The sequence below is a fragment of the Manis pentadactyla genome, chromosome 16, assembly GCF_030020395.1.
Source record: "Manis pentadactyla isolate mManPen7 chromosome 16, mManPen7.hap1, whole genome shotgun sequence".
NCBI classification, from domain to species: Eukaryota; Metazoa; Chordata; class Mammalia; order Pholidota; family Manidae; genus Manis; species Manis pentadactyla.
Window position 1 is genome coordinate 10,542,117 of NC_080034.1, and position 26,504 is coordinate 10,568,620.

The window sequence follows — 26,504 nt, forward strand, 5'->3', positions numbered from 1 at the left end:
CAAGAGGCAACCTACTGACTCAGAGAATACATTCACAAATGATGCATCCAATAAGTGGTTAATGTCCAAAATATATGAAGAACTTACACAACTCAACACCAAAAAGATAAATAATCCAATTTAAAAAATGGCAGAGGACCTGAATAGACATTTTTCCAAAGGAGATATACAGATGGCCAACAGACATATGAAACCATGTTCAACATCACTGATCATTTCAGGGAAATGTAAATGAAAAACCACAATGAGATACCACCTTACCCAAGTCAGAATGGCTAGGGTCAAAAAGACAAGAAAAAGTATTGGTGAGGATGTGGAGAAAAGGGAACCCTTGTGCAAAGTTGGTGGAAATGTAAATTGGTGCACCCACTATGGAAAACAGTATGGAGTGTCTTCAGAAAAACTAAAAAATAGAAATACCATACAACCCAGCAATTCCACTTCTGGTTTTTTACCTGAAGAAAACAAAAATTACTAATTTGAAAAGATATATGCACCCCTATGTTTACTGATGCTTTATTTACAATAGCCAAGATATGGAAGCAACCTCAGTGTCCACTGATACATGAATGGATAAAGAAAATGTGGTACATAAACACGTACACAATGGAATAGTACTCAGTCAGAAAAAAGAATGAAATCTCTCCATTTATGATAACATGGAAGGACCCAGAGGGTGTTATGCTAAGTGAAATAAGTCAGAGAAAGACAAATATCATATAATTTCACCTATATGTGGAATTTATAAACAAACAAGCAAACCAGTGGTTACCACAGGGGAGGGGGCAGGGAGATGGGCAGAATAGGCAAAGGGTATAACGAGGCACAAACTTCCAATCATATAATAAGTAAGTCATGGGGATGAAAAGTACAACATAGGGAATACAGTCAGTATCACTGTAATATCTTTGTAAGGTGACACATGGAGGCTACACTAACTGTGGTGAGCATTTCATAATGTATATAATTGTCAAATCACTATATTGTACACTAGACCAATATAATATTGTGTATCAATTGTATATTTCAGTTAAAAAAAAAGAAAAAGAAAATCCTACCAAATGAAAAGAATATAAGCTTTGTGAAGAAACAGACTTTTGTCTATTTTGTTTACTGTTATTCCCAGCACCTAGAGAACTTAATAAGTTGAACAAGTTAATGAAATGAATGAATGAGTGAATCAACTTCCTTCTATGCTTACGCTAGGTCACAGGACTAAGTTCGGCACACCTGAAAGGTATCCTAACTTGTTCATTAACATAGTCCACAGAAAACACTGGGATCAAATATCATGAGATGAATAAACTACCTGACTAAAAGAGACGGTGCAACTTTTGGGTTCAAAAGAAGTGTGAAGAAAGTTTTGAAGAGAAGTGAAGTTAACAGGGTCTACACTAAAAAATGCCACAAAATTCAGTCTTCAGGTTTGTGCTTGAGATGCAAATCACAGCTGTGATTCTCAAAGCCCCAGAGGACTTAGATGGTTCTCCATTAGAAGTAGAATGCAGCAATGATCGCCAAGGTAAACATCACCTGACTTCAGATCAGCTCTGTATCTATTATTTTGACAACCTCCACCTGTGCTTCTGAGGGGCTCTAACTTGTACAAATCTAATAGACCCTTCCTCTCAAATGAAAACATTACAGCATTGACTTGAATCTTGAGGAACAAAACATTTAGACATGTCTTCTGTTTGCGGTAAAAATAGTACAAACAGCCCTGGATGGCCCAACTAATCAGAGATAGGGAAGGCCGGCTTTCATGTGCGGGTCAGCATCAAGTGCAGTCTGAGTCAGTAGTAAATTAACGTCACTGCCATCTGACAGCTGCATAGTGGGCTTATGTGCAGTGAGCTGCTCTCGGTCCAGCCCTTTGCAGGCAGGTGCCCAGATCACACCATCAGCTCTCCAGCACTAATTAGCATCTTTTCTGGCACTGTTCGTGGAAAGCACCCAGAACAAATACCTTGTAATATCTGTACACAGTAGTGCTGACTACTGGTAGCATTTATAAAAGGTATAAAGAGTGTCCGGATAAAACAGATTTCCATGCCAAACACATTTAATTGAAAAAAAAAATCCAATTTTTGATCTTCCTTCCACAATACAAGTATACTGTGAAAGGTTGCTTTTTTTACTGCCTTTCACTAACTTTTTTTAGAATGGTAAATGCCATGCTTATTGGCTGGGCTGCTTTTCTCCTTGCTGGATCAGGAAGTAGACTTTAAATGGGGTTTGTTCATCTGCCTTTTCTCTAGTTCAAATTGTCCTTTGCTGGCATTCCACTTCTTTCATTTTTCTCTCTCTAATTTAACTCTATGGTTAGCTCTGTGATGTTGAAACCCATCCAATCCTTCTTCTTCAATATTTCCTTCTCTCAAAAATATGGCCTGATATTGTATATCTTATTTAAGCACCAACTTTTCATACTGCTACCTCCTTTCCACTACTGTCTTCTTCCTGTTTCTCTTCAAAATTGAAATCAGAAGTATGAAATTTGATTTGAATCCCCAACTCTTTAAGTTGCAAATTAAATTCAACACTTACCTAATAAGGATTCTCTCTGGAAATCTCACTAGTATATTAAGTTTAATGAACAGTCAGAGCATAAAACCTGGACTTAAACTGTGGTTCTACCACATTTACTACATGGGAGCACGGCACAAATTAATTGCCTCTTTCCTAGGATCATTTTATTTGTCTGTAAAAAGAAGCAAATAACATTACTGGGTTGTGGTGATGGGTTAATACAAAACCAGTTGTTAAAAGTGACCGTTCAGTGACCATTTCCCCTTCTTTTCTTCCCATCTGCAATTCGAATTCCTCTAATTCTAGCTATGTAACATGTCTCATATCCATCCTTTTCATCTATGGTCAAGAGATGGATCCTGATAGAATTCTTCAGTGCCTCTCATCACATTCATTACAATAGTCTCCTACCTGGTCTTCTTGAATCTTTCTCTGCGCTAAATATCCTACCTTGAACTTCTTGAACATGTCACTTCTCTGGGCAAAAACAACAGAACACAACCACAACAAAAGTCTATCCATTTCCATGCTAAGTAAAACAACACACCCCCTTGCTCATGACTTATAAGGCCGTCCAAATATAAACTTAACGTACAATTCCAATCTTCCAGCTCACTGTCTCATTGTGTCCACCCCAAGAAGGCTCTAGAATCTCAGCCTCCAGCCCCCAGGACTCACATACAGTCTGAGACTCACAGGTTGCTGAACCACCAGATTTCCTCTAGAACTCTGTCTTTGATTTTCTTTTTCTTTTTTTATATGATATCTAAGGCTTTCCCTGTCTTTCTTTTGAGCTCAGCTATAATGCAGTATTCAGAATGTATTCTTGCTGTATTTTAAGCAGAACTCTACGATCTGTGAAGCATGAGCTGGGTCAGTCCCACTGTGCCACTACTGGTACACATTCCTAATACCACACAGACTGGACTACTCGCCATTTCCCGAAGAAAGCCCATGGACCTCGCCTTTGCTCTTCTGACCCCAAAAGCTCCTCCCAAATCCTTCCTCCTTCCTGAATTTGTTTCAGGTAACTGCAGTCATGAGTCATGAAATGATCTTTACTTTCAACCTCAAAGAAGTAATCTTCCTCAACCTGACATTATTACAGAGTTTGTGTTCTTTTCTTATCCATTTTACCAGACCATAAACTCCTAAAGGGCCTGTCATTTCTTACTCTTCTTTGTTTCCCCTGTAATTTCTAGTAGTTGTCTGACCTACAAAGGTATCTGCTCAAAGTACTTGCTAAATTAAACTGAAACTACAGAAGAATATTTTTCCTTACGTAACTAACATCCATAGCAGCTGACAAGGCAAAAAAATAGCAGTCCATGATTATTCAGAACAAAGAGAGATGTAATAATTGCAGAACTGTTACCCTTCCTGAAAAAACTGCCTTTTAATACATATCCAATTTATATAAATTGGCAAATTATTTAAGGTATTTTAACCATCTAAAAATACAGCTATGTAATTGTAATCCTTAAAAACAATAACAATTAGAAAAATGATGGAGCATTTAATCTGAGTGCCTATTATATGGCAAACCTTGCTAAATGTTTTACATGACTTACCTCATTTGTGTTTTAAAATGGCCTTCAGAGGCGCCAGAATCACCCACATTTTACAGCTGAGGAGGTACCAGCGTAGGGTGGTGATGTATCCTCTAGAATTGGACAGCTTCTACATAGTACCAAGATTAGAACTCAGGTGGTTGGATTCCAGAGTCTATTCTCTTAACTGCTGCAAGCCTAACTCAGGTTTTATAGGGCAAATCTCATTTTATCATGCTTCACTTTATTGTATTTCTAAGACACTGCATTTTTTTTACAAATTGACAGTTTGTGGAAACCCCTCATCAAGCAGGTCTGTCAGTACCTTTTTTCCAAGAGCATTTGATCACTGTCTCTGTGTCACATTTTGGCAATTCTCACAATGTTTCAAACTTTTTCATTATTATTACATCAGTGATGATTCTTTGTGATCAGGCACCTTTTGATGTTACTGTTGTAATTGTTTTGGGGTGCAGGAACTATACCCATATATACTACAAACTTAATAAATGTGCTGTGTGCTCTGACTAGTCCTCCAAATGGCTGTTGCCCTGTCCCTCCCCCTGTCCTCAGGTCTCCCTATTTCCCTGAGACACAGCACTATTGAAATCAGACCACAAACAACCCTACAATGGCCTCTCAGTGTCCAGGGAAAGGAAGGTCGCACGTCCTTCACTTCAAATCAAAAGCTGGAGGTGAGTAAGAGTAGTGAGGAGGCCATACTGAAAGCCAAGATAAGCCAAAAGCTGGGCCTTTTTGACCAGTTAGCCAAGTTAGGAATCCAAAGGAAAAATTCCAGAAGGAAATGAAAGTGCTACTCTAGTGAACATGCAGAAGGTAAGAGAGCCTTAGTGCTGATGTGGAGAAAGTTTTAGTGATCAGGATAGAAGATCAAACCAGCCACAACATTCCCTTAAGCCAACACCTCGTCCAGGGCAAGGCCCTCATGTGCTTCGATTCCATGAAGGCTGAGAGAGGGGAGGAAGTTTCAGGTGTTTGACGCTAGCAGAGGTTCCTTTATGAGGTCTAAGGAAGGAAGCTGTCTCTATAATGGAAAAATCCAAGGTGAAGCAGCAGGTGCTGATGTAGAAGCTGCAGCGAGTTATCCAGAAGACCGAGCAGAGATCATTCATGAAGGTGGCTACACCAAACAACAGATTTTCAATGTTGGCCAAACACCCTAGATATTGGGAAGAAGATGCCATCTAGGATTTCCATAGCTAAAGAGGAGAAGTCAATGCCTGGTTACAAAGGTTCAAGAGAGAGCCTGACTCTCTTGTTAGGGGCTAATGAAGGTGGTGACTTTAAGTTGAAGCCAGTGCTCATTTGGAAAATTCCTGCGTCCTAAAGAATTATGCTAAGTCTACTGTGCCTGTGCTTTGGAAATGGCACAAATGGCAAAGCCTGGAAGACAGCACATCTGTTTACAACATTGTTTATTGAATATTTTTAGCACTCTGTTGTGCTATAGCTCAGGAAAAAAGATTCATTTCAAAGTGTTATTGCTCACTGACACTGCACCTGGTCACCCAAAAGCTCTGATGGAGACAGACAATGAGATCAATGTTGTTTTCATGCCTGCTAACACAGCATTCGTTCTGCAGCCCATGGATCAAGGAATAATTTTGAATTTCAAGTCAACAAGTATTTAAGAAATGATTTTGTTAAGGCTACTGCACCACAGATAGTGACCCCCTCTGATGGATCTGGCCAAGTAAACCTCTGGAAAGGACTGACCATTCCAGATGCTATCAGGAACATTTGTCATTCGTAGGAAGAGGTCAGCATATTCACATTAACAGGAGTTTGGGAGAAGTTTCCAACCCTCATGGATGACTTTGAGGGATTCAAAACATCTGTGGAGGAAGTAACTGCAGATGTGGAAAGAGCAAGAGAACTGGAATTAGAAATAGAGTCGGAACATATTGAATGGCTGAATCACTGCATCTCATGATACAACTTCGTCAGATGAAGAACTGCTTCTTATGGGTGAGCAAAACAAGTGGTTTCTTGAGATGGAACCTACTCCTGGTAAAGATGCTGTGCAGATTGTTGAAATGACAACAAAGGATTCAGAATATTATATCAACCTAGCTGATAAAGCATCAGCAGGGTTTGAGAAGACTGACTCCAGTTTTGAAAGAAGTTCTGCTGTGGGAAAAATGCTATCAGACAGCATCACATGCTACAGAGTGATTTTTCATGAAAGGAAGAGGCATTCAATGTAGCAAACTTCATTGCTGTCTTATTTTAAGAAATTGCGACAGCCTCCAACCATCAGCAACCACCCACCTGGTCAGTCAGTAGCCGTCAACATCAAGGGAAGACCCTCCAACCAACAAAAAGGTTATGACTTACTGAAAGCTCAGAAGATGACATATTTTAGCCACAAAGTATTTTTTTAAATTAAGATAAATACATTTTTTTAGAACATAATGCCATTACTCACTTAATAGACTACATTGCAGTGTAAACAAAACTTTATATGCACCAAAAAGCCAAAAAATTCATTTGACTCACTTTGTAGTGATGCTTGCTTTATTGTTGTAGTCTGGATTGAACCAGCAATATCTCTGAGGTCTGCCTATATAGGACTTTTCTTAGAAACTGTCAAATGCTTATTTAAAAGTAATTCTCAACCACATTTGTTTTAAGGAGACACTGAATATTTTTAATATGAGGAAAGAATATAAGAAGCAAGAGACTTGAAGTAACTTGCCAGGCTGTTGAGGTATTGCCAATTATTTGAGTAGTGTTTATTATTTTGGAATGCAATGTGTATTTGTTCCTAGAACCATTTACCAATATCTATAAAAAATTGTGTAGGTTGTTTTTTTTCAGTTGGTGAAAAGAAGCCCCCACAGATACATCAAGGATTCTATTTCTCGAGGCTGTGTTTTCTAATTCTCTTAATTTACTTACTGAAACGACTCAGAAAGGTTTAAAATTGTAATATTTCCTTTAAAAATTATAATCATCAGTGATTGTTTGCTTATATTGCAGTGCTCTACGAGCATTTTTATTTTTGCTCCAAAGATGAGTCTTAAAAGTTTCTGTGTCACTCATACATAATACTGTTGACAAATCAACAGTGAAAGGAAAAAAAAATCTAAAATCTAAAAATAGTTGCCTTTTAAAGTTCTAGATTAAGCCTCTTTGCTCTTTATATAGAAAGATGTGGTGAGAGCCATGGTTTAAAGAGTAGGTGTGTTTCTGAAATAACCTTATTCTTCTCACTTTATGCCTCCTACTTCCAGCCACAGTGGCCTCTATTATGTGAATCCTAAAAAAAAAGGCTTATCATATTCACTTTGTGCAAATGACACACTTTAAACATCATGTATTTATATATTATTTTCAGTGTCAACTCCTACAGTCCATCTGTAAGATATATTAAAGGTTCTCACAGCTCTAAGTGGCTAATTAAAAAATAATTATCAAGAAACATCTTATGAGACAGTAATCTAAAAACATATCTTCTGTTTCAGTTCATCACTCTCTTATTTTTTAAGACCAAAGTCACTCACTAGAGGATGGTATCAAATTATTTACAGAGGTACCTGGTGTCTCCAGGAAACAGATCATCCTGAATGGAAAAGAAAGCCTTCCCTTTGTTCTAGTATATGAGTAGTTATTAATTTTCTCTATATTTGACATAAAGACTTGTGTTCATTTTTAGAGTTGTCCTAGGGCTAAGAGTTCAAATTTGAAAAGACAATTCTTATCTGGAGACAATGGGATGAGGGAGATTTAGTCTAGAATTCTCCTGAGTAAATTATGTATATATTGCACAGAATTCAGGATGAAGAGCATTTGGCCATCAAGGTATTCGTTTCTTGCCCCAGTTTCTTGTCCTAGGAATTCCTGAAGTGAGTTATAGGATTCAAAGAATTTGAGGACTTCAAAGTACTGTTCTGAGAATGAACTGAATCATAAAGAAAACTGAAACAGGTGTACACTGTAGATATTTCCCTGTAAGCCCTAAATGAGAGCATAATAAGTTTAACTATCCAGTAAAAAACTAGAAATAGCTTTAACTTCAGAGTTTTGGGCTAGAATTAGTCAGAAAAAATTCCTGCGTAGGTGAGGTTTCTTTTCTTAACACCAAAGAAATCTAGAAGTTACTAATATTCTAAGACAAAGGATAGAACTAGAGCATGATCCTCAAGCTCAAAGCAGAAGCACAGTGGTTGTAGACTAGGACCCAAACTTTCAGGAGCCTCCTCAATGGGAGGCAGGACATTTAAGTTACCCAGTAAGCCTTGCACAATTCTATGGCCATTACTTGAATTTTCTAGTTTGGCAACCCTGAAGCTCACCTGCCTCAAGCTATTCTTTGATTGTCTTCCTCATTTCAGAAAATGACATCACCATCAACTAAATGTACTCACTCAGCCTTCAAAAGGGATATCATCATCTCTAGTCTGGATTACTGCAGCAGGCTATGCCTCTCCCAGCCCTGCACCCTACAGCCTATTCTCCGAAGAACATCTTATGTCTCTTTAACTGTATTGAATCACATCACTCCTTACTGTCAATGGCTTCCCACTGCACTTAGAATTAAACCCAAACTCGTAGCAAAGGTCTTTACCTTCATATTAAAGATTGCATCATGTTTCACTTCCTTAAAAGACCTCAGAGTTTTTCCATATGCTATTCCCTCCAAATGCAATATACTCTCAATTCCCTGAAAAAGCACTCTTTGCATGTCTAGATTCATCTCATCTATCAAGTCACAGTTTTAAATGTCATTTCTTCATAAGAGACCTCAGTGACTTTGTTATCTAAAGCAGTCTCCAAGTTTTACTTCCTATGTTGGCACTTGGTTAATTTCCTTCAGTATATCATCATTTGTAATTACTTTATTCCTTTTCCTGCCTGCTTTATTTTGTATTTGTTGTGTGTGTCACATTCAAGGTGTATCCTCAGGTCATTGCACTGCGTTGCACATTGTTGAATTCTCAGTAGATATTTGTAGAATAAATTAATGGGTAGTTGAATGGATGCACGAATGATTGAATGACAGAGTACACTTTCCTTTATAATGTTCTTTCCTTTGGTATTAACCTAAATATAATTCTCTGTACAAGCATATTATATTAAATTATCCTATGAATGCATTTAAAGTCAGTGAATTTCAATGGCAAAAACTAACATTTCTACTCCAAGTCATACTAAATCCATGATCTGGGAGAAGCTTAAAAATCTCCTGGGTTTTATAGATTTAAATCACTAATATATTCGAGTTCTTTTTTAAAAGGTAAGAAACTATAACTGTACAAGTATTTCATTATACATCTATATAATAGACTCCCTTAAAATTCCCTAGGATATACTAAATATATCCCTAAAGATTAAAAAAAAATTTTATAACACAATTGAAATTTACTGGTTTAGTAAAATGTAGTAATTCCTGTAAGGCAAATGCTTCTAAAACCACAACTAGAAGAACCTATATAAATTACAAAAATCATACTCATTAGAGCATCAGAGAGCTATGGGTCAACTAAACTAAATTGCTAGAAATAGTTGAAATCCTTTTTGAGGTAAGCCAACAATTTCAGTCACATTTTTATTTTCTCTTGGGAATGTCTGCTAAACCTGGGCAAGAATTAAGGCACTGGTATGGCCCAAGCAAAGGACCCATAAGGCAGAAAGAAAAACTAATATTTTTTGGTTACTGGGACAGGAGAAATATATTAGAAACTGGAAGATTTCTAAAAATTTTGCTGGGATTTTTTTCCATAAGACATTTGCTGAGTTTTTAAAAGTATAGAAAGTTTAGGAATTAGGATGAAAACATATTAAATGCAGAGTGAAATTTTTTTATCCTTGGAAATAGGATAGGCTCCCCCTTGAGATAGTTGATGTAGTCAAAGTTGCTTGGCAGAAAGCTGGATACTTTGAAAGGCAGGACTGAATCTTCTGCAGTTTCTCAGGGCTGAGGGATAGGCACGCATAGGCTGTCCACCCAACCCTGTAAGATACATAGTGAGGAAGGGGGACTAGCAGAGGATCTCTTACTAAAACTGTAAAACATCCTTGGCCCAGATCAATACTTGACTATGATAAAGTATCTGCTCCTAACTTGATATTTGAATAAACAAGGAAAGGGGGACTGCTTCTTGGTGGACATCAACATTGTCTGAAAACTCCACATTTATTTTTTACAATGTCTGAAATTCAATAAAAAATTACTAGATATGCCAGATGATGAGAATGACAAACAAAACAAGCCCATTCACAGATTATCCAGACATGAGATTTTGCTAGTAAGGAATTTCAAATGACTATGGTTAAAATGTTAAAAAAATAGAGGAGAAAAAAAAAAGGGACAAACTAGAGTTTGTCCATTTTTTGATGGAGAATTCTAAAGGCACTAGACTCTTTACATAAAAAAGAAAAAAACTTTAAAAGGTAAAGTGTATATTCTAGGCCAGGAGTTAGTGAACTATAGCCTGTGACTATAAACTTTTTGTCTACAGTAGCTCTTGCTCAAGAACAGCAGAGTACAGTAGGTAGAAGAGAGACCATACAGCATGTAAAGTCTAAAATATTCACTATCTTGTCTTTAATATATGCTGTGCACTTTGACACATAAATTGGTTAGAATGTCATGAGTTAGTTAACACCTTCCTTCCAAAAATTTTTTTATTTTTAACTCAGCTCCTTCAGGGTAGACAGCATTCAATAAATGTGACCTATTATCATTTGCTGAACACTCAGTGAATTCATAATGGAATCTGGGCAACGTGTTTAAAACTTTAGAATTGTGAAGTTGAACCCAAATCCCAAAATTTTAGCATGTAGCCCTGAATAAAATTAAGAGGCTTCTGTCCATTTTAAGGTAAGTAATGTTCTTCAACTTTTCCTTGGTATTAATTATTTGCAATAATTATTTGAGCGCTGGGAGAGAGGAATCTGACAAACTTGAAATTTGGCAGCAAAAATAAAAAGGCATTCGAGAGCAATGTCTTGAGCACTAAAATAAAGGTGTCCACATTCTTTCATAAGAGGATCATGTAATTAAAAATATATTGCATGCAAATGCTAAATTGTTGTAAGTAGTAATAATAATGGCTTGTATTTATTGAACGTATACTATAGACTGATGACAACTCCATTTTATTGGCCTTGGGTGACCTGCCCAGTGGTATTTTAAGAAATCTCACATTACTGTAATGTTCAGCTAGGATTCAGAAACCAGTGGTTAAGCTCCTTCTCTCCACTTTCCCCACCTCTGGCCGTGCTCCAGCCACGCTGTACTACACAGAACCGGCAGGACAAGGGACTGCTGTCTCTCAGGCTCACTCACCTCACTTAATTAACGAATATTTGAAAATTAAAATAATCTGCTGGTTCCCCTGGCTGGCTGGACCACGGTACTGGGTTCTCCGTTTCTTAACTGCTCACTTAAAAACACCAACAAGCAATAAGACTTGCATACTTTTTTGGCTCAATAAATATTTGTTGTAAACAAAAACTATGGTGGCTATTGTTTTCTTTCTTTCCTGCAGTAATTAAATGCATTATTCTCTTTTAGGCAAATGCGCTGGACATTTGTACAATGAGTGGTGGCCAAAAAAGTGATATGTGACAAGTTTTGTTGCAATGGAGCAAAATTCACCTGGAAGCTGGGTACGTGGGGAAACAAATAAAGCAAACCTATTCTCTATGGTCGTCTTTCTCTCTTTGTCTTCTCCCTAGCCATCTTCCCCAGATCTCTGTCTTCCCTGTCTCTCTTAATAAACCACCTATATAAGTTGAGGGAAACAGGAGAAACAAAGCTGTTAAACCAGGATTTTAGCTGTTTGATGTTACATCCCACAAAGCCAGCCTTTTGATGATCAGATAGATTATTGCTCCAACTTCTGTATTCATTTGTTTTTTTAATGAAGGTTTGAGAAATAGAAACAGAGGTTTTTAAGGAACAATGACTTAAAAGAGAACATTTATACCAACTCCTCATATTTCCATATGGAGGGGCATCTATTAGAGTACTATGTTTGTCCTTTCTCTAGTCCCCCATCATTCGCCCCTCTCCGGTCAAGGAGAAGTGACTTATCTGTCTGGTGAATTTAGGAGAAGGCATTGATACACTTGGTTCAACTCCTCTTGCTTTAGAACTGTCTACCTGCAGAGGGTGTATATTCTGCCAGTTCCATACAGTAATGCCACTTCAGGTATGTGTAAGTGTGTATTTGCATATGCAAAAAAGAGAAAGACAGAGAGAAAGAATGAAAGAATGGTGGTGGGGTGGGGGGCGGGAGGTGTGCGGAGAGAGGAGACAGGAAGAGGTTGCCCATGATAGTCCAGGTGTACCAGGGACAAAGTAGGTCTGTCTGTTTAATTCAGGGGACACTAGCCCATATGGCCCACAATATTCAGTCATTTTCTCCAAACAGCTTTATAAGTAACAGGAGATAGTAATCTTAGTTTGCCTGATTCCTGTGCCTATTTCTCAACAGATTCTGAAATTATTTCTACCTTGCTTGGTATAAAATTCAGAAAATATCCCAGATTATGAAATGAAATATTAACATATGGGAAAATATGAAATTTCCAAGAATCCCCCTACACTTAGCACTTCATTCATCTACCCTCAATTAAAAAAAAAATTATGTGCATGTTTGTGGCTTGTCTTTCTTGAAGACAACAGTTAGATCATAGTGTTCAATTTTGTTTCTTATTAGGTTTCCAAACAAACTTCATGATTACTAGCTTACTGAACATTTTCTGCAATGGCCGAATAATTTCACAATACTTGTTAATTTCATGTGGTTAATATTCATATACATTAACTCTGATGTATCAGCTTCTCAAGAACCCTTTTGCTGTCAGTATCCTCCTACTGATAAAAAGATTGGCAGAGTCATTCTTTAGACAAGCATATACAGATCATCCAGTATATGCCTACTGTTGTGCTAGGCACTAGAGAAATGAAGATCAAAAACATGGTTTATGACCTCAAGTAATTCAAACTAAATGTTCAATATGACAGATTAGTGATTTTATATATTAAACTGATTAAAGGTCCCATTCTGTCTACTTCAATTGGTTTATTATTATGAGGGTTCATCGAGCATTTTCAACTAATGTTTGATGGTAATAAATGTCATTTCAAACAGTCCATTACTACAATTTTATAAAATGGGAATATAAAATATTATCTATGTGAGAGTATACATACACTGTAATCTATATATAAGAGTCAGAAAACACCAATCTGCCCATTTAAATAATTCTTTGCAGTAGGTGACAGTTAACATTTAATGAGCTTTATGAATGCAGAGGGACAGGAAATGAAGTCACCTAAGGAAAACTGAACAATTAAATTGTGAAATGATAAACTCTACTACAGGAGAAGATTCAGTCTTCAAAGTAATGTGTATATATTGTATATAGATACATCTATACACAAGAAAAGAAATGAGGTTCTCTGCAGTATATTGCATATATATATATATATAGTACATGTATGTATATGTGTGTTATACATACATATATACATAATAACAGAAATGAGGTTCTCTATATTCAAACTATCATAAATTATCAATTTGGTAAGTAAACATTAGAGAGCATTTGGTTTTCAGATTTTTTTAAATGTGCTTTTAAAATGTTTCTGATAACCAAATACATTCACTTCATTGATAAGGGTTGTTATTGTACAAGCTAATTCTCCATCCGTGGGTAGGAATGGTCCTTAGGGTTTTTTTTTTTTAAAGAATTATGTATATTTGTGAGCGACAGCAAGAAAAAAGAAAACATAAGCACAGCAAAACTGACAGCTCCCCCACTAAACATCAGCCCTGCCAATGTCCAACTTCCCTCTCGGCTCATGCTCACATCTTGTTTGAACCCCATGTTTATCCATGTATGGAGTTCTTAACTGCTGGGACAAAATGACAACAGTCTCCAATAATGAAAATGACTTGCACTTATAAAATAACAAGCAAAATGTAACTGTGCTCAGAATAGTCATATATCATGCTCTGAATAATTCAATGATGTGTTGGGGGGGAAAGGGGTCCAGTTTTGGAAAATCTGGCCCACTGAATTTTTTGTGGTGCAATGATACTGTCATTTTTTTCACATCTTAATGTCCAAATGCAGTGAGAAAATTGATACCTACATTTCCCAACTCGTAAAACTCGTAAGAATTTAATTAAAAAATGTATGGTAATTAGAGATAAGTCATATACTATTCAACACAGATTTGTGCCAATCACGTTATACAGTGTAATTCTTACAGATAAAACTGTGTAAGAGATTTTGCTGAGGCAGAAAATAGCAGGACCCGTAAAATTCCAAACCCTAGGGGATTTAGCACTGACATAAAAATTAGCCTTCTATCACATCCCTTTTTCCTTCTGGCTTTTTTTTTTTTCCATAGATTTTTACTGACGTACTGACTGCACAGAAGCAAGTTAAATTCTCACGCGGTGATCACTCGCGAAAATAAACAGAGCAAGGACGAAAGCTGGCTTTGCACCTACTGAATGCTGCAAGTGGCGGTATTCATTGGATATGCATCTGGCAAAGCTCGGCTGTTCCCAGAAGGCCGCTCCGTGAAGACCGAGAGAGCAGCGTCTGCTGGTGGTGCCTGCGCGTCACACAGAACAGAGAGAAGCTTTGTAACGGGTGCTGGGAGGCGTCGGGGCAGCAGGGAGGCAGGCGCACAACAGGCGTTGCTCTTTGCTCGCCTCCAAGAAACAGGCAAATGAAATTGTTATTTTACTGTTTCTTTTTCATTGGAATAAAGCTGGTATCCGGTTATGTTGATTGTTTTTATAATGCATCTGAGTCCCCCCTCCCCGCCGAGAAATCAGTGCGTCAACAACCTTTTCTAGTTCTTTTCATTGGCTCCATTTAGGAAGCACTTTACTAAAACTGCCTATTAATTGCTTGTTGGGAAGATTTATTGATGGATGGAGCACGGAAGCGTGACTTCCTAGGCACACATGGTCATGCTGGGCCTGGATGGCAATCGTCAGTTGGCCTGCCAGGGTCACCCTACTTCACCTGTGGCATTCAGTGGGCACTGATTGAAGGCCAGGTCGCCTGCTGGAGTCCTCTTCCACACCATGGACATCAGATAATCCTCTGGGCAGATTTCATAAGGTGCTGCAATTTAAAACAAAGGGACCTGAAGGCCAGCAGTGCTTATATTTTTGTAAATACTGGTAATAAGCAGTCCTTAAATGCATCTCAAATGCTGAGCTCTTTCATTTTCTTGAAAGCATATTGTTTACTGAAATGTTAGGGATGTATTTGTAAACAAAAACCCACCAGGTTTCATTTCATTCTCTAAAAAATCTTCACAGAAATGTACTTCCTTTTGAAAGTCCTTACTGCGTAGGTCTTTTTAAAAAGTCATTCAGATATTCCTATAAATTAAACACTACATTCACACTACAATCAAGCATATAACTCTAAAATCTTTCCGATATTCATAATGTTTTGGGATGTTACACAATACCGTGATTTCTAATAAGCTGAAAATCATATTAGAATCATTAAATGTGTTAACAGTAAATAAACATAAAGGGCGAAAACATATAATGTATCATTTCTTCATAGATGAACAAGGAGCTCCATCCTATTATGCCATTTAACACAAACTGATTTGATCATTTGGATTTAGTTTTTTCAAAAACTCTAATTACAGGAAAGTGAAAGGGAATTTCAGGAATAACAGATGTGAACCAGAAATGCTTTAATGAAGAACCGTGGAAGAGCGAGGTCCACCTCTGTCGTGTCAAACCCGGCACCTTGCTCCTGGAAAGAACGTATCGGTCCCTTCTGCAGACCCACCCACTGCTGTGCTTTTCATTCATACGTTCACTCACTGTTGCCATTCACGTGCTCATACATTTGTCTTCACTATTGCCTGAGAGCTTCTTCTCTTCGTCTCTGTATCTTGTACCTAATAGCATATCTGGCATACAGAAGTTGCTCCAAGTTGGATGAACACATGAACGAATGTATATACATAAATACCTTTAATAAACAAACAAGGACCTGAAAATTAAAAATACCTAATATGCACATGCGTGTGACTTCCTGGAAGAAATTTCTTCCTTTGGAGACCATATACTATTTAATCCATGCTAATCACAATTCCACTGATACTGATTCTACCTCAGAATTTATGAACTCATTAGGATACATTATATTTAATAATAGGTGAAGAATGCAATTTGGTTTGTTTTTAGATTCCACATGTAAATGAAATCATATGGTATTTGTCCTTCTCCACCTGGCTTATTTTACTGAGCATAATATCCTCTAGATCCATCCATGCTGCCCCAAATGTCAGGATTTCTCTTTCTTATGGCTGAATAATACTCCATTGTGTATATGTACCATTTCATTATCCCTTCAGCTATCGATGGAAACTTTGGCTGCTTCCGCATCTTGGCTATTATAATTAATGCAGCAATAAACATAAGGGGTGCATATATCTTCGAATCAGAGATTTTGTTTTCTTCAGGTAAATACCCAGAAGTGGAATTACTGTGTTATACGGTATTTATATTTTTAGTTTTTTGAGGAACCTCCATATTGCTTCCTATGGTGGCTGCACCAGTTTACATTCCCACCAACACTGCATGAGGGTTCCCTTTTCTCCACATGCTCGCCAACATTTGCTATTTCTTATCTTTTGGATAGTGGCCGTTCTAACTGGTGTGAGGTGGTATCTCATTGTGGTTTTCATTTGCACATTTGTGATGTGCTGCATCTTTTTATAGGTTTGTTGACCATCTGCATGTCTTTCTTAGAAAAATGTCTATTCAGGTCTTCTGCCCATTTTTAAAAATTGGATTATTATTATTTTTTTTGGTGTTGAGTCATAGGAGTTCTTTATGTATTTGGATGTTCTACACATTCTTTTCATTGCATGCTAGATCCAAAGGTAAAAGCAAGTGGAGATGTGGGGGTTGGACAGGGAAGGGTCACCTTGCCGAGATGCCCCACACCGCCCCTTTTGGCAACCAAGTCATGCCCTCTTGGCCCCTTCACCCTCTCCAGGTGGTTACAGAGGCAGGACGGCTGAGGTTGGCGGGGCCTCTCCCAGGACCCTCCCCAAGAACTGGATTTGCTGCTGAGTCTGGCCTGGGAATAGTGGTGATGGATAGAAGTGGAGTCATCATAAATCAAAAATATAAAATAATAAAAATTAAACCCATCACACAAAAAATGGTACAATTCAAGTGAGGGTGGGGGCAGGCCCTGTAAAGAAATCCTTCCCTGATGTTGCAAGAATAAAAACTGCAGAAAAATAAATGCAGGGAGACAGCAGCCCCACCAGCTGGGCAGCCGCTTCCACACAGGACACAGAGATTTGCAAGTGGGGTGTCACTTGGCCTGTTCTGTCTCCCTCACCCCAGAAGAGCACATGCTCCCCATCCTGCCTCCTTCCAGGTAGCCCTGGGGGCCCAGGGAAGGGTCTGCTGAGACCTGGGATGACAGGGTCAGGAAGAGGAGACATGCCCTGAGATGAGAGCTGCGGCGGGGCTGTCCCTGCTGAGGAGCTGGTGGGTGGCACCCGGAGTAGTGCCAGGGAAGGGGAAATAATGGGGAAGATCGGAAGTTAATGAATGCTGGAGCAGTGCTGAGAATTCAGTCGGTTTTGCTATGTTCTCGTCAAGCCTTGGCACACGCCCTCTACTGTCAATTACGTAATGTTAGCACATATGTATTGCTTTGGTTCACATGTCTTTTCTGGGCTTTAGACTGTCATATTCAACTGCTAAGTGGTATATTTTTTTACTGGCTGTTCCAAAGAGTTCTCAAAGTCAGTCCACCTACAATCCATCTCTCATCATTTTTCTCCATTAATGCTGTTGGTGCGGGGGTGCTATTCCAACCTAAAATTTGAAGCACCAAAGAAGGCTTCCTGGAAGAAGTGACACTTAATTGAGACTGGCTGTGTGAAGTGCAGCAAAGGCACCAGGAAGAGGGAAAAGTGTGTGCAGAGGCCTGGGAGCAGAAGAATCTGGGGCACCGAGGCCGGTGGGCTGGAGGGAGAAGGTGAGGAGGAGAACGGAGTCATGGGCTAGAGGGACAGGTGGGGCTCAGCACCTGCAGGGCCTCACAGACCCAGGGCTGACATGACTCCATTTTTTATTTTAAGACCAGTTTGCCTTCAGTGAGTTAAAGAACTGAGGGAGCAGTCAGTAGGGGAAGACAACTGAGGAGACTGATGCAGGGCTTCCGCCCTGAAGTGATGGCGGAGTCAGGCAGGATGGTTGGGCTAAAGATAAAGAAAGTATGTGGACACAAGGTAGATTTAGGGGGTGTAGACTAAATGGTGTGGGGAATGAAGGACCAAGGGGTCAAGAATGATGCCTACTTTCTAAGCCAAGGAACTGGGTATAAAGTGGTACTATTTCCAGCATCTTTCCCCTTTAATTCAATCTTCATGTCACATCAACAGAACAATCTCTAAAATGAAGCTTAATCTCATAGCTGTCTGCTTTAAACTTGCATGGTTCTCCAGTACCGACAGGATAAAGATACCTAGGATGCGTAGGATGGAAAAGTCCCTTCTAGCAAGCCCCAACTTAGCAGTGCAATTACAGCTCATATTTTATTCTCCTGTGCATCCGTCACATAGAATTGTCAGAGTCCAAATATTCCACATGATTCACATCCTACCAACTTTGCAAAAGCTATATCCTCTACTTAAAATATTCTCTTCCCTACTTGTTTTTTGTTAAAATTCCCATTTAACTTTAAAACACATCTTAAATGGTGTATTCTCAGGGAGCCTCCCTTAACACATTAGTCATCGAATATACAAAATACTATAGCTCTTTCACAATGGATTTAAAATATTTTATTATGTCTATGAACCTCTCCGGTTCCCAAATTTTGCTCGTTTAGGAGCATTGTCATGTTTGATTTTATTTCTTTTTAATCTGCAGTGATAAACTGCTTTGGTGTCTAGCATATAGTAGGTATTCAAAACAGATTTGTTAAGTAAATCACTTTTACTGAGAAAACAATAATTGTCCAATGGAAATTTCTGCAATGATGGAAATGCCTTCACTATCCAGTATGGTAGCCAGTGGTCAAATGTGGCTATTGAGTCCTTGAACTGTGGCTAGTGAGACCGAGAACTGAATTTTAAATTTTAGTTAGTGCACATTTGAAATTTTAATAGCCACTATGTTGGACAATGCTAATTAATAGATGATAATTGTGTCTCTGTAAATGTCAACCAAACTACTATAGCATATAAAAAAAGGAAAATTATAATGTTAAAACTTGCAAACTACATCATGCATAGTTTACTACATAATTGAATTCTATAAATTTAGTCACTTTTTAGTAACAATATAGCAGTAACTAGTAGTGCTATTATACTTCATTTTTCTTTTTGTTTCATCTCTACATATAACTTTTGTTCAGTAGCTCCCTTACTAACTCTTCATTTGTAATCTTTCACTTGTGCCTCAACTGTACTTTGTTTTGTTGTGTTAAATGTTTTCAAACTAAAATTTTCTTCCATTCCAGTGATGAAATTTGACATACATTTCATAACACTTGTCGCTATAGCTTTCAGTTTTTTCTGATTCAGTCTTGACATAAACCAGTGAAGAAGCAGTCTGCACCCCGAAACCTCTTCATTTCCCTGTAGTGATGGAAAGAAGCCTTTCACACCCTCTGTCACTCTGCAGAAACGTCTGTCCTTCCTCGGTTCTTACCCCACGGTTGGCAGTGCAGTCAGAAAATCTGGTAATTTCAAACATCAACCACTAGATGGCGCGGGTGGGCCAACGGGTGAAATGCTTACGGGGCTGGCTGCTGACACTGCAGAGGTTTAATATCCGGTGGGCAGGAGACCTCTCAGCTGCGGAATATGGGTGAGCACTTCATTTGTTAGAAGGTAGACTACTTGGCAAAAACTAAATATTCTCCTTTCCATGTAAGTACGATGTTTACTAACAAGCCTCAGCTATAAGGCCCTTCAATCTGGCCCCCTCCTAAGCTACACCGGCCTCCCTAATGCTTCTCCCCTGCCCCAGGAAGGCTCCCACCCCAGAGCTGGGCTCTGTTCTTCCTGCCCACCACTCCCCTCCGTTCCTCCCCAAAGGTCTGCAGGGCTCATGTCTCTACTGCCTTCAATCTTCACATTTCAAATTTCACTTGCTGGTAATTCACATCTCCCCTTCTCAGGATTTCCTGACTACCCCTCAAACACTCCCACACCTCCTCTTCTTTGCTCTTCTCCAAAACCCTTGTCACCTTATAGCATCTACAGATTTTTCCATCTTACTTTTTTCTCCTCCTGCTAGAATGTAAGCACCATGAAAAGAGCAGTTTTCCTGTTTTGTCTCACTCCTAGAGTACACAGCACTTACAGTCTAGCAAATGACAGGTGGGTACTTAATGCCACAAACGTGTGTGTGTGCATGCATGCACGTGCATGCACTAAACTGGCCAGCACTAGGTAGTATGTTCACTTAGGAACAGTGAGAGAGAGGTTAGCTACCACAGTTTTCCTAAATTTAGCAAAAATGGGTTTCCATGGTACTGGGTCTCGACAAAAGTTGACGTTCTCAGGCCATGTCTGACTTGGTTAGATTCCAAGGGACCCTATTCAGGCCCCCCAACGGGCTCTGAGTACATCCTAACTTGTTAAGGAAGAAGCTGATTAAACAGTTCTCCTTTTTCCAAGTACAGCACTTAAGCATATTCACGAACACAGAGAACTCACCAAACCAGTAGTAGTTCTAGTGTCTCCTAATGACAATGGTTGTCTACCTATAGTGTCTACCTAGTGACAATCAATATAGTTCATCTAAACCAGACCAAAAAAAACAGCAATTTTTTAAACCTACTGAGGTCAACAAACGTTTTCTTCTCTTTAAATTCACCGTGCTTTTTATAGACAGAAATGCAGTACACGAATGATAAGAAAAGCAGATTGACAGGGAATTGTAGATTCAAAGTTGCAAATTGGTCCAAAATTTTCAGCAGTTTAGTAGTAATGTCAAATTCCACAGCTGCTTTAAATATTTCATCAAAGGTAATAGACATTCTTTGAAGATTGTATCTTAAAAAGTAGTTCAGAAAATAGGTCTCATACCAAAAGCAAATAGCCTAGATATTAAAATACAAATTTATTTTCTGAAATCCCTAGTAGTAGGAAACGTTCTGGACATTTCTCAGTGCCAATTCCCATTCATTCTACAAATCTTTACTAAGTACCCATAATGTTCAAGTCACTTTATTAAATAGTGTACATAGAAAGAAAACAAGCATAGTCAGGATGTCTCAACTTGCAAGTTGGGCACTGTTCTTCCTGTCCATGAGATCCCTCCACCCCTCCCCAAATGCTTGCATGGCCCATGTCTTTACTGCCTAGTGAGCAGTGAGCAGAGAAATTACAATGCAGTAGGATGCTTACTGTGATCTGAAAAGTTGTAGTTGCTCCGGGAGTACTTTAGGAGAGAGCGTGTTAGTGGAGGACATCCCGAAGGCGTGTCCAAGTTGAGGTGCAAAGGACAGGTAAGAGTTAGCCAATGAGGAAGGGAGATGCATGCCTTGGGGACCACCTGTGGGAAGACCTGGGGAGAGAAGAACCTGGTATGTCTAAGAAATTGGGAACAGAATTTCAAAATGGCTAGAGTGCAAAGTTGAGGATGAGTAGAGGTGGGTCATAACAGGTGGAGGATGGTTGATAAATAAGGAGGTAAACTAGGAGTTTGAATTGAAGGGCAAGGGAAATTTATTATAATATTGTGACTTCTACACCTGCAGTTTGGAGGACGGATTGAAGGAAAGGGAGACAACAGGCCTGTGATGATCTAAGTGGTAGAACTGGGGAAGGGATGTGGAACCACAGGGACTGGCAATGGGAAGTGGGTGGGTTGAAGTCTCCTTAGGAGGAGGAATGGGCTCAGCTCTATTGCTGGATGTAGGAGGTAAGGAAGAGAGAGAAATAAAAGATAACTCAGGTTTCCAGGAAGAATGTCAGGTGGGCTATCCCCTCGGTTACATCACGTGAGGGGAATATGGCTTGGGAGAGAATAAGCTAAAAGTATTTTTGAGTTTGAGATACCTGAGTACATCTTGGTATTACCAAAATGTCAGTTGGTAGGAGAGAAACATAAGCTAGAGATTGAGGTTTGTGTTAATTTTTCTTCTGTTTAATGCTACCTATGTGTATTTTGTAAATTAGAAAACACATAATTAACTCAGGCCACTCTGCTCAGAATGAAAACATATTACTGCACAGTCATATGGAAGCAGATATCTAATGATCTACTATATGCCTTAGCAAAAATGCAACAGCCATGTTCATCAGCTGAAAGATCCCACTGTTTGCTATCACTAATGCAAAGATATAAAAACCCATTTGTAAGATACATCTGTACTTGAAGTCACAAGTATGTAGTTAGCATGCTCCCTTAAAACAAGGTAGCAATTACCTAGTGATTAGCTGTTAATCTGTCTATTCAAACTGATTTTCTGTCTCTTAAAAATAGCAAAAATTATACAGGACTTAAATCAATTTGATATGGAAAATTAGTTTTCACTCCTTATGCTAGGAATTCAGCATTAAAGAGAAGTTGATTCTGCACTGTAGAGCTGGCATGCAGAAAAAAAGAAAGAAAAAGAAAAACATGTACTATGCATGACCCCACATTTCAAATTTCACTTGCTGGTAATTCATTAATCCTTATGTTTTGGAATACCCTCTGCTGGGGAATGCAGAGGTAAATGAAACAGATTCACTCTGCTTACACAGCTTACAGCTCTAATTTCAGAGGTGGAATGTACTCTGGGGAAGGGAATTCACGATGCTGCTGAGGTCTGAGGGAAAAAGAAAGGTGTTTATCAGATGTGCTTCATAACAGCATTCCTTCTATAGAAAGCGGTTTTGATCAGTCTCAAGTTGAATGAACATGCAATTATAATGGCAATATTTACATATCACTATCAGGCCCTCTTCTAAGTGCATCACATATTTTAATTCCTCTTTTGAACAAGTGATTTCAGTCGTCCAGTTATAGCATTTATGATATGGAATAAAAACGTTCAGAAGAGCAGGTATCTAATGACCTACTATATTCAACTAGGTTTAAGGCAGAAGAGGAGATTGAGAGTCTATGATGAGCTGGAATTCCTGCTGAGAGATACAATAATATGTATAATAAAAATACAATAATAATACATAACAAAGGAAGTACAAAGCAAGTTCCTAGGGGTTCAAAGATGAAAGAGCCCTCATGTGACTCTGGGAAAAAGAATGACTAAGGAAGGAGACAGTTTGTAATGCCCTGGGCTCCCGAGAAACTCCCATCCCAGCACGTGAAGATGAGGGGCACGGGACACTGTGAAGTCCAGGTGGACAGTAAGGAGAGAACACATATGCCTCCATGCCCAGGAGCCAGAGATGGGGTCTGTTACCTATCATCTATCTGTCTGTCTATCTATCTATCTATCTATCCATCCATCCATCATCTATTTACCTATGAGTAGAGGTTGATAATCTTGGAAAGCTGATGAGCTGATAGGTGGGGATATTAGAATCCCAGGGATCCCAGTATGCACTGAATTGAGCAAGTAATGAGAAGCCACAGAATATTTTTGAATAAGTGAATCACATGACTAAGCCCATGAATAGGGGAGAATACTTAGATGAACCTGTATGGAAGAAATTAGAAAAGGTAGTAATATGGGTAATGGACAAAAAGGACCTGGATTGAAATTGAAGAATGCTAATTATCTATAGGTCTTTATCATTTCATCCTTGACTCTATCCCCTAAGACATGTATTATCTCCATTTTGTATATGAGGACTCTGAAGCCCAAAGCCAAAATTTGTTTATGGTGACACACTAGGTTATGGCACCCGGCCCCTCCCCCACTAGCAGGTGGTGGCCCAGGGAGAGAGGCCTGATAGAGCTGGAGTCCATCACTAGGACAGGGGCTTGAGGAATGGAAAGTTACTTCAGGTGACAGGAAGGACTTGGCAGTAAGACAGAAAAGCCCTCCTGGTGACATAGAGCCTGATTCAGGACCCCTGGTTGGAAAGTTGTATCAGGCACTGACAAGAGATTGCACATAAACAGGCAGCTCTGTGGGTGCTTCTCGCACAGGAGATGGCTGAAGAGAAGAAATCGTAACCGAGAGGCCAGGGCAGGGTCTCAGGGTCATTCACGTCTCAAGATAAACGAGTGGGAAATACGAGGGGATGAGAAACATCAAGGATTAATATTCAGGTTTAGTGTGTAGACAAGCATTGAACTCAAGAAGGAATTTTACTAATTGCCTTAATTTTAACTAGTAATTTAAAAGTAAGTGATTCCTAGGATACCATCAGCAGAACAAAAATGCAACCTACAGTATGGGAGAATATATTTGTAAATGATATATCTGCCAAAGGGGTTAACATCCAAAATATATAAAGAACTCACACGCCTCAACACCCAAAAAGCAAATAACCCTATTAAAAAATGGGTGGAGGATATGAACAGACAATTCTCCAAAGAAGAAATTCAGATACCCAACAGGCACATGAAAAGATGCTCCACACTGCTAATTATCAGGGAAATGCAAATTAAAGCCACAATGAGATATCACCTCACATCAGTAAGGATGGCTACCATCCAAAAGACAAACAACAACAAATGTTGGCGAGGTTGTGGAGAAAGGGGAACCCTCCTACACTGCTGGTGGGGATGTAAACTAGTTCAACCATTATGGAAAGTACTATGGAGGTTCCTCAAAAAGCTAAAAATAGAAATACCATTTGACCCAGGAATCCCACTCCTAGGAATTTACCCTAAGAATGTAGGATCTCAGATCCAAAAAGACAGATGCACCCCTATGTTTATCGTAGCACTATTTACAATAGCCAAGATATGGAAGCAACCTAAGTGTCCATCAGTAGATGAATGGATAAAGAAGATGTGGTACATATACACAATGGAATATTATTCAGCCATAAGAAGAAAACAAATCCTACCATCTACAACAACATGGATGGAGCTAGAGGGTATTATGCTCAGTGAAATAAGCCAGGAGGAGAAAGACAAGTACCAAATGATCTCACTCATCTGTGGAGTATAAGAACAAAGAAAAAAACTGAAGGAACAGAACAGCAGCAGACTCACAGAACCCAAGAATGGACTAACAGTTGCCAAGGGAAAGGTACTGGGAAGGGTAGGTGGGAAAGGAAATGAAAGAATTAGCACATAATATAGGGGGGGCACAGGGAAGGCAGTATAGCACAGAGAAGACAAGTAGTGACTCTATAGCATCTTATTTTGCTGATGGACAGTGACTGTTATGGGGTATGTGGTGGGAACTTGATAATGGGGTGATTCTAGTAACCACAATGTTGCCCATGTGATTTTATATTAATGATACCAAAATGAAAAATAAAAAAATAAAAAATATAAAAAATAAAAACTTCAAAAAAAAGTACGTGATTCGTAAACTATGTTTATTTTTCCAATAAAAGCAAGGTAGAATAAAAGGAACAAATAACACATAGTAAAAAGTGCTGGTTAAATTTTCTATTTCAATTTAAAAATGATCAGCATGTTGCCAAATGTTTCTAAATTGGACAAGGTAAGGTTATATAAGATTATAACAAATTGCTTTTTGAGTTTCTGCTGTGGCAGAAGCTGTGAGAGTTTTCTCAAAGTCTCATCTGAGGAGCAATCTGATAAAACAAATTATGATGATTATTTCCATAGCAACAGGTTTGAATAATGGACATTCAATACTATCTTGTATACAAATTGATTATTTTAGACCCCAGTGGTTCTTCCTTAATTCTGCCTATAAAATGTAGCTGATTTGTTGCAGAACTGTAGATGGGATACAGGGAATAAAACCCACGCTTTTCAAAAGGAGATTGGATGCTTAGATATTATTAAGCAACAGGTGATTGCTCACACCTAGGGGGTATCTTCAGGTTCTAATTTGTTTCCCTACTTTTTAGAATGTAATTGAGATGACTTGGCAAGAACAAATAGAACTTGAAAGATGAAAGGCTACAGCTAGCGCCCCCTACTGTCAGCACTGAACTCAGTGGTTGGTTTTAGGTGAACAACTGGTATGAACACTTGGGTGTGTCATTATTTGCTATGTCCAAAAATATTCAGTGAAAACATTAGCCTTAAACTTTTGGAATTGAACGGGTAATAACAGAATTTCTTATAGGGCATACTTATGACATCTGATAGCAGAAAATAATATAAATTCTAATGGAATGGGAACTTTTTAAAAGCACTGTTATGATTTGGAATGAAAAAGGTAAAGAAGGTGCCATCCTGTATGCAGATATTTCAATATAGAATAATGTGCTTTTTGTTTTCTCTTTAGAATAAATGTAAGTTTTACATTCACATATTCACATATGTGGGTTTCTAATAATGATTGTATTTAGCCTTA

At 38.6% G+C, this 26,504-nt stretch overlaps 1 protein-coding gene across 3 annotated transcripts in view; it reads right to left on the minus strand.

Moving 5' to 3' along the window:
* Positions 1–26,504, minus strand: part of ADGRB3 (adhesion G protein-coupled receptor B3) — a 669,309-nt gene that overhangs the window by 357,224 nt on the left and 285,581 nt on the right. For all 3 annotated transcript variants that reach the window (XM_036916256.2, XM_036916253.2, XM_036916255.2), the window contains 2 exons: positions 15,105–15,206; positions 14,579–14,685 (listed from right to left, as the gene is read on the minus strand). In XM_036916256.2, coding sequence (XP_036772151.2) covers positions 14,579–14,685; positions 15,105–15,206 — 209 coding nt within the window. The remainder of the gene's footprint in view (positions 1–14,578; positions 14,686–15,104; positions 15,207–26,504) is intronic.